The 13064-nt window shown below is 36.3% G+C and overlaps 1 protein-coding gene across 2 annotated transcripts in view; it reads left to right on the plus strand.

Moving 5' to 3' along the window:
• Positions 1-10581, plus strand: part of ppp1r1b (protein phosphatase 1, regulatory (inhibitor) subunit 1B) — a 47443-nt gene extending 36862 nt beyond the window's left edge. Inside the window, exons 4-5 of one of the 2 annotated variants that reach the window (XM_072442892.1) lie at positions 3198-3314; positions 8500-10581. In XM_072442892.1, coding sequence (XP_072298993.1) covers positions 3198-3314; positions 8500-8690 — 308 coding nt within the window. In that variant the 3' untranslated portion in view covers positions 8691-10581. The remainder of the gene's footprint in view (positions 1-3197; positions 3315-8499) is intronic. The other variant, XM_072442891.1, reaches the window with a different exon arrangement.
• The last annotated feature ends 2483 nt before the right edge of the window (positions 10582-13064 follow it).

Genomic DNA, 13064 nt, shown 5'->3' on the forward strand with positions numbered 1-13064 from the left:
TGATATGGCACTAGGGCTGTAATGGTGGAAGAAGTAAGTTGTGTATCTGTACTTAAGTAAAAGTACAGATACACAAGCAAAACATTATCCAAGTAAAAGTAAAAGTGTGAAATGGGGCTGAAATGCCAACTATCGATTATTGAGATAACTGATGACTAATTTAGAAATGGAATAATTGTTATCTGGACTATAAACAGACTCTTAAACCTGAAGTAGAGTCATCTTAACTTCATCTTTATCCAATTTAGTAAAAATCTGATATTTACAGGCCTTTCGCATTCAAAACCACTTGCAGGCTAATCGAGCAAAATTATTTGCAGCCCTAGTATAAAATTAAAAAAGAACCAGGTGAAAAATGCACTTTTAAAGTTAAAAAAAAGTTTATTTCAGACAGATTTTGAGAAATGTTATTTTTAATTTTGATTTATTTTAATTTTTTTTTTTTTTTAATTTTTAAATTTTTTTTAATTTGTATTTATTTTATTTATTTTATTTATTTTATTTATTTTATTTATTTTATTTATTTTATTTATTTTATTTATTTTATTTATTTTATTTATTTTATTTATTTTATTTATTTTATTTATTTTATATTGCGCTTTCAAATCTTTGTATTGGTAAATATAAGATGTAGTTTCAGTTGTTTACAATACTGACAAACCTGATCAAGTTAAAGGTGCACTATGTAACTTTTCTGGTGGAGGGGCTGCATGTCCCGTAAGTTTAAAGTGCCTACAACGGGATTTTATGTTTCTCTGAAGTAAAATTACAAACCGTAAACAAAAAATCTGTAAAAACGTCCAGCAAAATCTCAAATACATGTTAACGCTCTGCAATGAGACCTGTAATGTCGGTATGACGGAACACTTCAGGGGAAGGAATCTCGTATCCATGGAGACGAGCGGTCGACGAACGCTCCACCAGAAAAGTGACAGCGCCTCTTTAACACAGACGTTGTCGTCACGGCTCCCTTTACGCGCATTTCATTGTGTTTTTTTGCACAGTTTTGAATGATACAGAGAGTCAAAGAGATTAGGCCGTGTAACAGATGTGAGACAGTGAGTCTATGAAGCGCGGGATGATCCAGGATTACAGCCAGAAGCGCCGGCACACACAATAGAGACGCACGACCATGACCCACGTCTGCCTCTACGTGCGCTCATCAGGTGGACGACGTTTCCCCACAGAGCTCGGTTTAAAGGCGTTTTTTTAGATCTGTGCCTAAAAATTGCAATTGTGAAAATCCCGACTTGCGCCATAAATCGACCCGTTTGCTATTGTAAGATCTTGCGGCGTCCAGGTGGCACAGAAACGTCGCAAAAGGTTAAAGTTTTGTAAAAAAAAAAAGGAAACGAGAAGAGAGCGCGGGCATCGCTTTACCTGCTTATCTCATGGTTTTGTCTGAAATGTTCCGCATTATGGCATTAAACGTACCTATCCTGCATTTATTCAGTTACAAGTGTTTTTTTATTGACACCAACATACTCTGAAAAATGTCTATTCTTACTACGGATCTGTTCTGTTAGTCGACCGGCTGGCGTCATGGCGATAGATATGTTTAATGGAAGTAGAGCATTCTGGGCAAAGCAATAACATAAGCATAAATAAAGCAAACGGCGGACCCTCCTCCAGAAACGTGCACCTTTAAAATGCATCGTAGTAACACAAGTTGCGTGTTTGGAATTCGTTTTTTTGCTGTTTCAATCCAATTTAGACATTTCCAGATGAAGTATTTTGTTTGTAATTGTTAATTGTCATTGCCCCTTTTTTAACTATTACATGTTTCAATTTTTGTGTGTGTGTCACATTTAAGAATTTGCGGACCAAAATCAAGACACTTCTCTAATAAGAAGATTAAACATATTTGGGACAGGTCTCATTTTGTCCTCGTATTGTACATAGTTTTGATATAGTTTCAGTATTTTTACCTTTTATTATGTCGGTGTAATCCCTCATTCGTCCAGGCGTGTTCCATAGTAGAAAAAGCTTCAGTTGTAGTCATCTGAACTCAGTTAGAAAAAATTGACGTTTCGACTCTCATCCAAGAGTCATTGTCTTGCCTTTTATTGACAATGACTCTTGGATGAGAGTCGAAACGTCTATTTTTTCTAACTGAGTCCAGATGACTACAACTGAAGCTTTTTCTACTACCTTTTATTATCATGTTCACCAGATTCTAGAACGTTCCCTCGGGTGAAGTGCTTCATAACATGGTGGACTTAAAGGTGGGCTTAAAAGTCCTTTGAGTGCATTTATGAGTCAGCAGTATGAGTACAGAGGAAAGGAAGGGGGCGTTGGGGTAGTCCAGGTCGTGCACAATTATTCGATGGGACAGAAGCTTTAATGTACATTTAATACAGTAAATCTGGAAGCTTCTGCGTCTCGCTTCTCGCTTCGTCTGTTGCACGTGGTGTTTTGGTGAAAATGGTTGTTGTCCTTGTGGTGTGCAGATATATATTATGTACAGGTTGTTTTCACATCTTTCATGCACGTACTCAGTGGTGGAGAGTACTGAGCATTGCTACTCAAGTAAAAGTACAGTTACAGGGCTAAAAATGTACTCAATTATAAGTAGTACTGCCAAATTTGTGAGAGTACATATGAAAAACACAACTCAAAGTGCTAGTTCCTTGCTTTTAATGCTATTTTAGTAGCATTTTAGCCCCATATTTATTTATTGGCTTGATTAACTATTCCGTTTAATGCTGAAATAAGTTCTGGTACTCAAAAAAAGTACAAATATTCAAAAAAATCGACATAATTGCAACGTATAGTTGAATACTTACATTAAAGATCCAGAGTAAAAAATAACAATCAATCAATCAATCAATAAATCATGTTCAAGTAGAAGTCAAAATAGTGGTCCAAGAATTTACCCAAGTAGGAGAAGGAGAAACTGCTACTTAAGTACTGAGTAACAGTTTGGACTGTTCTAAAATCTGATTTATTGACTAATGTAATAAGACAAGAAAGGACACAAAAAAATACCAAAACAGATCATATCAAATGAGAAGAAACAAAACTTCTACTCAAGCAAGAGAATCGTTACTTAAAACAGAATATAACTTCAAAGTAACCGTAGGGCGACTCGTTGAAACCCGTGAAAACAGCCTGTGCTCGTGGTGACTCCAGCCCTTCTCCTTGACGTCCCTGTGTGTGGTTTGTGTCCGTCTCTCTCCTCCCGTGTGCTCCTGTAGCCGTGCAGAAGATGGCCGAGGCGCACATGCAGAACCTCGGGGTGTACACCGCCCTAGAGGAGCCGTATGAGGGCGACGAGGACGAAGACGGTGAGGTCCAGAACGTCCCGGCCACTCAAACAGTCCACATTGTGTTTGACCAATGACAGCTTTCTACTTAACCCTATATATGTATTTTATCTTTTAGGGGTTATTTTTTGCCAAACATATTGTTTTACAGATTTTTTATTTATTTTTTCAACTCAAGGGGTCGTGCAGAAGTGTAAAATTCAGACATTAAATTACTGTTTTAAAAGAGATATATTGTGTTTTTTAATGGGTTATTTTTTTTTGCCTTTTTTTCAATAATAAATCAGCAACATATGGTTTTATAGATTCTTTTTATCCAACTCAAGGGGTCATGCAGAAGTGTAAAATGCAGACATGAAATTAACATTCCTATTACTGTTTTAAAGGAGATATATTGTGTTTTTTTGCAGGTACTTAGTCTTGAACAAAAACATAAGTAGATCAGTATTTCACATTTTTGTTCCTCGTAAACGGCAATATTGATCGAAAACGGCTTGATAACAGAAACAGGTACATTGACTTCCTGTTCAAAACCGCAGAACTGATAAGCTCCGCCTCTTCATTGTGTTAAGCTCCGCCTCTTCACAGTGACGTTTCACCCTAACAAACAGCGGATTGTCAGTGACATGTTTTTATGTTTGAAAAGTGGCTGCGTGACATTTCATGACTCTGCCTGTGTCTCTAAAGTCTTCAAATAATCACAACAAAGTACTGGGAAGTGGGCGGGGATAGAGGGAAGGTGAAAATAGGACTTTTCTGTGCACTCGAGCCTCAGTTGCAGGGACAATACAGGATTAACTTAAACATGCAGGAATGAATTAAAACACAACTTTTGACTTAAACTCATTAACATTGAATTTAATTGATTATTTTGTCGCCTCAAGGACAAAAAGTCACGTGAGAACTATTTTATTTTCACTCTTTTCTCTGTTTGTAATGTTAATGTTTACATTACAAACAGAGAAAAGAGTGAAAATAAAATAGTTTCAATGTTAATGTCATGGTACTGTAAGTATTTAACAGATTAATCCAATATTTTAATTTAATTTGTGTTTGTTAAACATTTTATGGTGTTGAAAGTGCACATTTGGGGTATTTTTTCCTCTTTTTTGCTTCATGACTATGATATTTTCCCAACATAATGATAACAAAAGGGTCGATAACTGGGACAATATTTAAAAAAATAACTAAATTCAAAAATATATAAATACTTTTTCTTATACTTTTAATGTTATATGAATAAATATTATGTCTAAAAAAGAGAATTATACTTTGTTTTACGTGAAAACAACGACGCTCTAGAGGAAAACATGATGTATATGTCGCAGCTTTGTCCTGGCGGTAAAATGACAATTATCTTTGTTGGTGATTATAACAATTATGGCCTGGGCTTTTACAAAACGTACGTTATTGTCCAGCCTTTTTGTCCCGTGCCCATTGATTACCCAGAACCACCTCCAAGTGTTGTTTTTGTTGCATCAAACATGAGCAGACGCATAAGAAAAACGACAATACGACATGAAATTATACAGCATTTACCAAACAAAATATAATGTAAACGTGATTGTCTTTCTTTGATTTCATTTTCAATTTCCACCAGAGCCAGTTTTAATCAGTGTAAAAGTGAATTTATTGCAGGTTTTAGAGAGGAAAATTCCACCTGAAGAGAGTGAAAAGCAAACATATGGCTCTCTAATCCTGTCATACTTTGTTCCTTTTCTTTAATCAAATATAATAAGCTCACGGTTATATATTATAGTACAAAACGCAGTTGAGTTGCACATGTGTTTTGACTGTGCCGCTGAGCCACACAGGAATGCCCACTGATGGTTTTATTTCCTTTCATGCCTTTAATCACTGATCATTTCGCGATTATTCCAACTGCAATACTGCGAGATCAGGAGCTTGCCTAACATTGCATGATTGATAATTTATTCAAATATATTCAAGCCGTCGCCCACATTATGCAACATTATGGAAATTACAGACGCTAATTGCTCTGGTCCTTTGCCACAAAACAACAGACTCATGCAAACACGTGTGCAGAAGGAGGAACGTCATAAAACGTTTGCTGTTCATTGTTATTGTTCAAAGCATCGATTGTGACGGCGATAATCGAATTTCGCTAGTTTAATGCCGGAAAATGGCCAGTTTTCAGTTTTCTGTATGGCATTTAGAGTTGATTAATGAGTGATTATTATTATTATTTTTCATTTATAACAAAACAAAAATGCGTTTACTTTTTACATCGTTTTGGCCAGGGTGCGACTTATACTTATATTTATACATATATACTTATACTTATATACTATGCGACTTATATGTGATATTATTTGTTATTTTCACACTTTCAACTGCATTTCATACTACAGTGCGACTTATATATGTTTTTATCTTCTCTATTATGCATTTTTGTGGCTGGTGCGACTTGCATTATAATAAAGTCATGAAGTGAATCGATGAAGCAATGTCAAGCTTTGAACAATAACATGAACTGTAACATGTAAAATGTAACATGTAAAATGTAAACTATACGATATTAAATTTAATAAATCTGATTAATCTAAAAAAAATCGAATAAAAAAAAAAAAAAAAAAAAAAGATCTGATGAATCTATTAAATCAAAAAATCTGTTAAATCTAATACGTCTGATAATTCAAAAAAAAAATGTTTTGAAAGTTAAAAATGTACTTTATTCTGTGTAAATTCTGTATAAACTGAAATGAGTGTCCCTAGTGTGATGTCACTTCCTGTCATTTTCTACACATTTTTCCACTTTTCTCCACAAATACCTGCTCGATTGGTGTAAAACTATAATATATATGTACAACAGGTATAAACACATCAAATAAAGTCAAAATTAGAAAATCATAAAAACCTGTCTCACGCACTTTGCTTTTATAACTTTATCAATACTTTATCAATATTTTAATCCAACACAGGCTTTAAGAGCAGTAAATAGCATTACGTTGTCGATAATACATATTCATTCATCATTATTATCTATATCTAATTAGCTTCCTTCCAGATTACGTTCACGTCACTGGAAAAAAAACCTGATTAATGTCGGTGAATTAGCAGCAAAAAATATGATCGCTGTCAAACTGTGTATCCGTTTGTTTCGGTTACGTCCGGCAGCGCAAATTAAAAACACATGTCATCCGGAATAGAGTAACTGAGATCGAAAAGACGTGGGAAATGTGGCGGGAATAACCGATTTGTTCAGCGTGCCATTTTAGAGAAGGATTCAGAGGCTCAAGCTGTTACAACGTCACCATTACAGAAGCATTTAATGTTCTCCAAAAGCTTTCAGTGTTTAAGGCAAAAGTGAAAGCTTTTTTAGGTTGAATATGAGACAAAACTGGTTGAAATCTGTCTACATGCCGTTATATTTTCTGCACAAATGAAGCTAAGGCTGCGACTGATGATTATTTTGCCCATCAATTGATCTAGCATTTACCCGTTTGATGAAATTATTAGTTGTTTAAATCGCGAAAGGCCAGATAATATGAAATTGATACTACCATGTTTCCGGAGTATAAGTCGCAGCAGCCAAAAAATACATAATAGAGAAGAAAAAACATATATAAGTCGCACTGGAGTATAAAATGCGGTTGCAAGTGTGAAAATAACAAATAATGTCACATATAAGTCGCTTTGGAGTATAAGTATATAAGTATAAGTATAAGTCGCACCCCGGACAAAACAATGAAAAAAGGTGCAACTTATAGTCCGGAAAATACGGTATATTTGACCCGGATGAAGTGCTGCAGCTTGTAGTAGAAGTACTTCATGGAGCCAAAAGTGATGCAGAATCTGATATATTTGTTATTTTTACCCCAATAGTATTCACCAGCATTCTGTTGTCGAGTCTGATAAGCGTTAGTTTGGATTCAACCAACCATTTCCCCATAAAAGAGGAACTTACTCGTGACAGAAAAGTGACTTCTTGTGCCGCTTTGTCGCCGTTTTTCGCAACCCGACGGCGACAAAACGCCGAAAAACTCATATTTTACTGCAAATGTAATCTCGCGACGTCTGTGCCATGTTGATACTTCACAGCGCATCGTTCTTATCTTTAGTTTGAAAAGCGATTATGGTTCGTCTTTGTTCGTTGTTCGTCTTGTTCGTCATTTCACAGTGAATTACGGCTCTGTCATAAATCCCTCTGTGTCGTTCATCTAAAAGACTAAATGTCCTCCGGTCTGGACCCGTTCATCAGAATCGATTTGTTCTGAGCGTCTCCGTGGGGATCGTTTTATAACCGAATAACATCACCAAATATGGGCAACATGTCGCGACTCTAAACAGCCTTTTTACTCGTCCCGTTCTGTGTTACGGCTCCGGAATGTGTTCTGTTTCATTCACACATGTTTGAGGAAGCCTGCATTGGTTTTCGTCCAAACTAGCAACATTTGAGCAGTTTTTATCTATAAACCTAAATTTAAAGTGGATATATTGTGCAAAAAAACACTTTTAGAGAGCTTTTAACCTTGTTTCAACAGTTTTCGTTAGTTTACTCAAAGTTATATTTGGAGTCGTGTATATTTGAGTTAATCCTGTATTTCTTGCAACTGTGGTTCAAGTGCTCAGAAATGTCCTGTTTTCACCTTCCCCCTATCCCCGCCCACGCCCCTGTATTATGTTTCGATTACCGTATTTTCTGGACTATAAGTCAAACCTTTTTTTATAGTATTGGCCGGGGTGCGACATATACTTATACTTATACTCTGGAGCGACTTATATATGATGTTATTTGTTATTTTCACACTTGCAACTACATTTCATACTCCAGTGCGACTTATATCTGTTTTTTTTCTTCTCTATTATGCATTTTTTGGCTGGTGCGACTTATAGTCTGGAATATACGGTATTTCAAAACTCGAAGTGACGTGTGCAGGGTTCTAAAATGTCACGTAGACAGTTTTCAAACGTTAAAAAAAAACATGGGAATTAAAACCCGCTGCTCGTTACGGTGAAATGCCACTATGAAGAGGCGGGGCTTATCACTTCTGCGGTGTTGAACAGGAAGTCAACGGACCTGTCTCTGTTACTAAGCCGTTTCAGACCGATACTGTGGTTTACAATGAACAAAATGTGACATGACAATCTGCTTACGTTATTGTTCGATACTAAGTGCCTGTAAAAAAGCACTATACGTCTCCTTTAATGTTGTTGTTCAAGTTAAAATGTTGCACTGTGGACCAATCGCTTCTTTCTCGCTTTGACGCCACGTTTGTTTCCGCAGATCACCAAGACACAGCGGCCCCGGAGCAGCTGGACCGATTCAGTATCAAACAGATCCAGGATGCGACGGAGAAGGACGAGGAGGAGGAGGAGGAGGAAGAGGAAGAGGAGGAGAAGAGCTTTTCCAAACACAACATGAAGGGAACCACAGAGGAGCAGCGCCGAGGCTCTGACTGAAGTCTACACTAACGGGACAGGATGCAGGGGGCACTGAAAGGGTTAAAAACTGAAGGAATGTGTCTGAATAATTGAGTGAAGCGGAGGTAGTAATGTAACGTGTGAAGTCACCTCTGCGCGGGTCAAAAGAAAGACAAGTTAGTCCTTTATGAGGAGGTGAGGAGTGACGCACTGACAGGGCAGGCTTCTTCTCAATGTTTCCCTTGTTTTTAGTCTCAACTTCAGGGCTCAAGGTCATGTCCAAAGATAATGGTACGAACAAAATTCACACATGTTTATTCAAACTTTAGAGATGTCTCAAAATTCTCACTAGTTTGTGGGTTTTGCTCCTGGTAAAGTTTAAACTATTGAAATCTGTATTTTGCTTTGAATCATTCTGACTCTTGGATTTACATGTCTGCACTGACATCTTGTGGCCATTGCTTATAATTACAAGTCATATTCTGAATTTAAAACACATCACAGCCTCTATAGTAGGGCTATTTAACATCAGGCCCCTCAAGCCATTTAATCCAGCCAAGACCCATCTTTAAAATATTTAAAAAATAATATTAAAAATATGAATGTGTTTACTGGTTTCATTCTGGGTTAGCACAAGATTTTACCTGGTTTGTTCTTTGTTTTGTCCTTGTTTGATTCCATTTTAGACCTGTTGATTCTGGGTTAGTCCTGGTTCAGACCTGGTTGGTCCTAATTCTGGTTCAGAATTAAACTAGGACTAATTTGCAAAGCAATTTTGATAAAACATTTATTATTTCTCACAAAAATCAAATCTATCAGTAGTTATTTTATTGTATTAGCTAATTTGCTGAAACTGTGTTGGGGATATTTTGTGCAACCTTGTTGTGCACTTCCGGCCCAGAGGCCCTCATTAAATCTGGCCCTCATTATATTGACCAGCCCTGTCCCATAGCCACTCCCTTTTAAACAATATAATATCCATCCATGGGTTTCAAAGTGAAAACCATCTTCTGAATGTGCAAAAGTCCCCAAAAATCACCCATAAACAGGAAACAGAAACACATGAACACAATCTCCTGTATTCATATGTTTTTGTAAAACAAAAATGTGCAGTTAGACCTTTTATTTTCACTTTTCTTTCTTCACTAACTTAATTCTTGCCACTGTACTGGACGAACAATCGGCCAAAAATGTACAAATTTCAAGCAATGAATATCACAGAAGAATGTGTCAATAATAACTAACGTGTCAAAAAGGGATTAAGGCCTTTGAGTTAACTATCACAGTGGAGTCTAAATAAACTGCCCGTGTTCAAACTCTTACTCAAACAAAGCCGGTCTGTTTTACACACACAACGGTCAAAGTCCTCCATTAAACGTAACAAGTGTAGCCTGATTTTATTATAACACCGACGTTTCTTCAGGTTTTAAGGGACCAAACTCAAGTTTGAACACCGAAATAACAAGCAAGCAGTGTAACCTTAAATAAATAATACGGTTAGTTTTAGACATAACTGGGGTAAATTCTATAAAACTTACTCAAGAAAACTGACCCAAGAAATTAAACTTAAATTAACACTACCTCTTCTCGTTGTGCTCATAATGAACATATGCGAAACAAATTGTCATAAACATAATATACATAATAACTGACATTTCCCTTTTGTAAATGGACTATTTTCTATGGCTCTTCGTAGTATGTGTCACAAATTTGTCATGTAAGAAGTATTTTTCTATCTTGAAGGTTGCTGTAGTCTGCTCTATCCTGTTTCTACTGTATTTTGTGTGCATTAACTGGGAACTGATTTCTGGAACAAAATAGTGGTACATTTCTGTCAAACGTGTTTTATTTTTTTAAACCCGTTCGTTCATATTTAGACTGTTCAGTGGAGGGTGAGTGAGTCTTTGTGAAGCCTGCCTGTGATACAAACGGACGACAGATTGAGCTCCCCTGCCCCTGGTTCTCCTCACCGCCACGGGAACAAACGTATGACATTTTATGAAGTTTTATTTTTATTTTCCATTTTTTGGATTTCTTAATGTTTTGTGTTTTTTTTTTTGACATTAATGAAAAATAAACAACTTTTTTCGTTTCACCTTCAAACTCGTTGTGATTCTTATTAATGAGGTGTTAACACATATTATATAATGTCTATGTTTAAATTAAGCTCTATACTATGAAGGTTATTTTGTGTTTTATTAAAAAAAAAAAAAAAATTACATCGAATGAAAAACAAATATATAGATATATTGTACTTATTTACAATGAATATTTTTTACTAGATTCGATGTAAAAAAATAAATAATTCGATGTAAAAAATCGTAAGAAAAACACAAAATAACCTCATACTACACCTTTTTCATTGTAGAAGTTGTGAAATCTTAATCTTTATTCACTTAATATGATACTTCTATGGGTATGACACGTGGAGGTCTGATAGCGTTGTTTACTGGAAACGCTTCGACAAACCCGAAAGTAAAGGGTCATTACTTTTCTTGCTTTGTTTGCGGCTCTTCAGATGCGCGTGATGTTTTTGTGGAGTCGGACGTTTTGATTGAAATCACCTAATCAATATTTTCCAATCAGCAGGCTTCTAAAGAGAAACAAAATCAATTAATAATGTTCAATGTTTGAGTTTTTTTTTGTTTTTTTTTGTTTCCATTGCACGCAAAAAAAGCATCTAATGACTTAATGTTAAAAATATTCACGGATCGTAAACTCTGAAATAAAATAAACTTTGATTGACCCATGCACTCCTGTCACCTGAGGGAAGGCCAACTCTAGGAAAACGAAACTACTGTAACCAACTTAAACACGCACCGTTCCGGACGCCATGTTCTAACTGTGAAGTCTACTCAAGCACTCATGCAAACTAATCCTTGGGGTTTTCACAATTATGAGAAATTAGCACTGTTGCCATACCAACCAAGAATTCGAAACTACTTATGTTGCATTTTCAGTGAAATAACAAAAGTCCTCAAAATGTTGCATAAAACAGGAAGCTAAAACCCATGAATTGGAAGCTGTCTTTACACTAGTAAGTTTGTCCTCTTGGACTTTTTGGGTTCTTTCTGCTGTAGTTCTGTTTTACAGTTCTGACCACTCGACAATGGAAAGAGAAACTATGTGTTTGTTCACATAATTCTAAAGTGTCAGGAACAATAGTTAATGAGCTAATGAAGGAAATAAAAACTAAAATATATTGTATCTATTATTTATCATTTATTTATACAGGATAAACCAAAATGAGCTTACCTCTTTTAAAAATAAATAAATACATAATACATCCTTCTTTTATAGTAAAAGACGTAAAGTACACAGAATAATTATCAGTGTTTGTGTCCATGAACATAGCTGGCCTAGACCAAAGAAGAGTTTGTAGTTTAGAATCAGAATCAGAAAAGGTTTATTACCATTGTCACTGAACACAGATCTCAAACATAGGAACTTGTTTCGACGTTAAGGTTCAACATAAAACACTGAAAAATAAAATAATAATAATAGCAACGTTTAGAATCAAATATGGCATATACACATATACAAAAGAATATACTTATAAAATAGGTAAAGAAATACACTTGGTCTCCATATGTACACAGATATTTACACAACAATGTAAAGACATTAGAGGGTAAATTAATGTTCATAATTTGGAGAAACAATATCCTGACAGACACAGGTGATGTTCCCTCTAGCACAACTATACACTTCATACATTTAAATCCTTGAATTAATTAATACATTTTCTGTTCCCGTTTTTGACATTATTTTGGGATTTTTGCTGCTCTGACAACCACAAGATGGCCGCCGCAGTTGCCATGGCAGCAGAACCCCCGTCGCGCTCTAGCTGTTCCACGCACCACTGCGCACGACTCCCGGAAAAGCTGCAGCGCGACGATGATGCGGTGAAGCGAGCGGCTGGAGTCACACAAACTGGGCATTTTCAACATGTCCCGGGCCTTTTCCGACGGGCCCGCGTGTACCTCCTCCTGGATCACATCCCCGGGTCAATTTATCTGAGGTACATCCCTTTCATTTCTGCGTTTCCCCCGTGATTCCCCCCTTGTTAGCATGTGCACTTAAACAGAACCGAATGGTACGTTAGCCCCCGAGCTAACTGGGGCAACATGCTAATAATAACAGCTGACTGGTTAAGCAAGCTGCACCCGAACAAAAGATATCCATGTCAAAAAGTGCTTTATTTAGAGATGATTCGAGATTTAAATGAGCTGACGAATATTGTGGCGTTTCATTCTCCTAAAGCACAAGTTAAGTCTCACGAGGAGTGCTAAATATCTTCTTGTTAACACTATTAATTTAAATTGATTAACTTATATTGATTTGACTGATTGGTTTGACGAATCTGCTGTTGTCAAGCACAGTTTCACCAAAACAACGACGGTCCCGCTGCTG

Source organism: Eucyclogobius newberryi, unplaced genomic scaffold (assembly GCF_026437365.1).
Source record: "Eucyclogobius newberryi isolate DKJ021-1_F unplaced genomic scaffold, fEucNew1.0.hap1 SCAF_13, whole genome shotgun sequence".
Classification (NCBI taxonomy): Eukaryota; Metazoa; Chordata; class Actinopteri; order Gobiiformes; family Gobiidae; genus Eucyclogobius; species Eucyclogobius newberryi.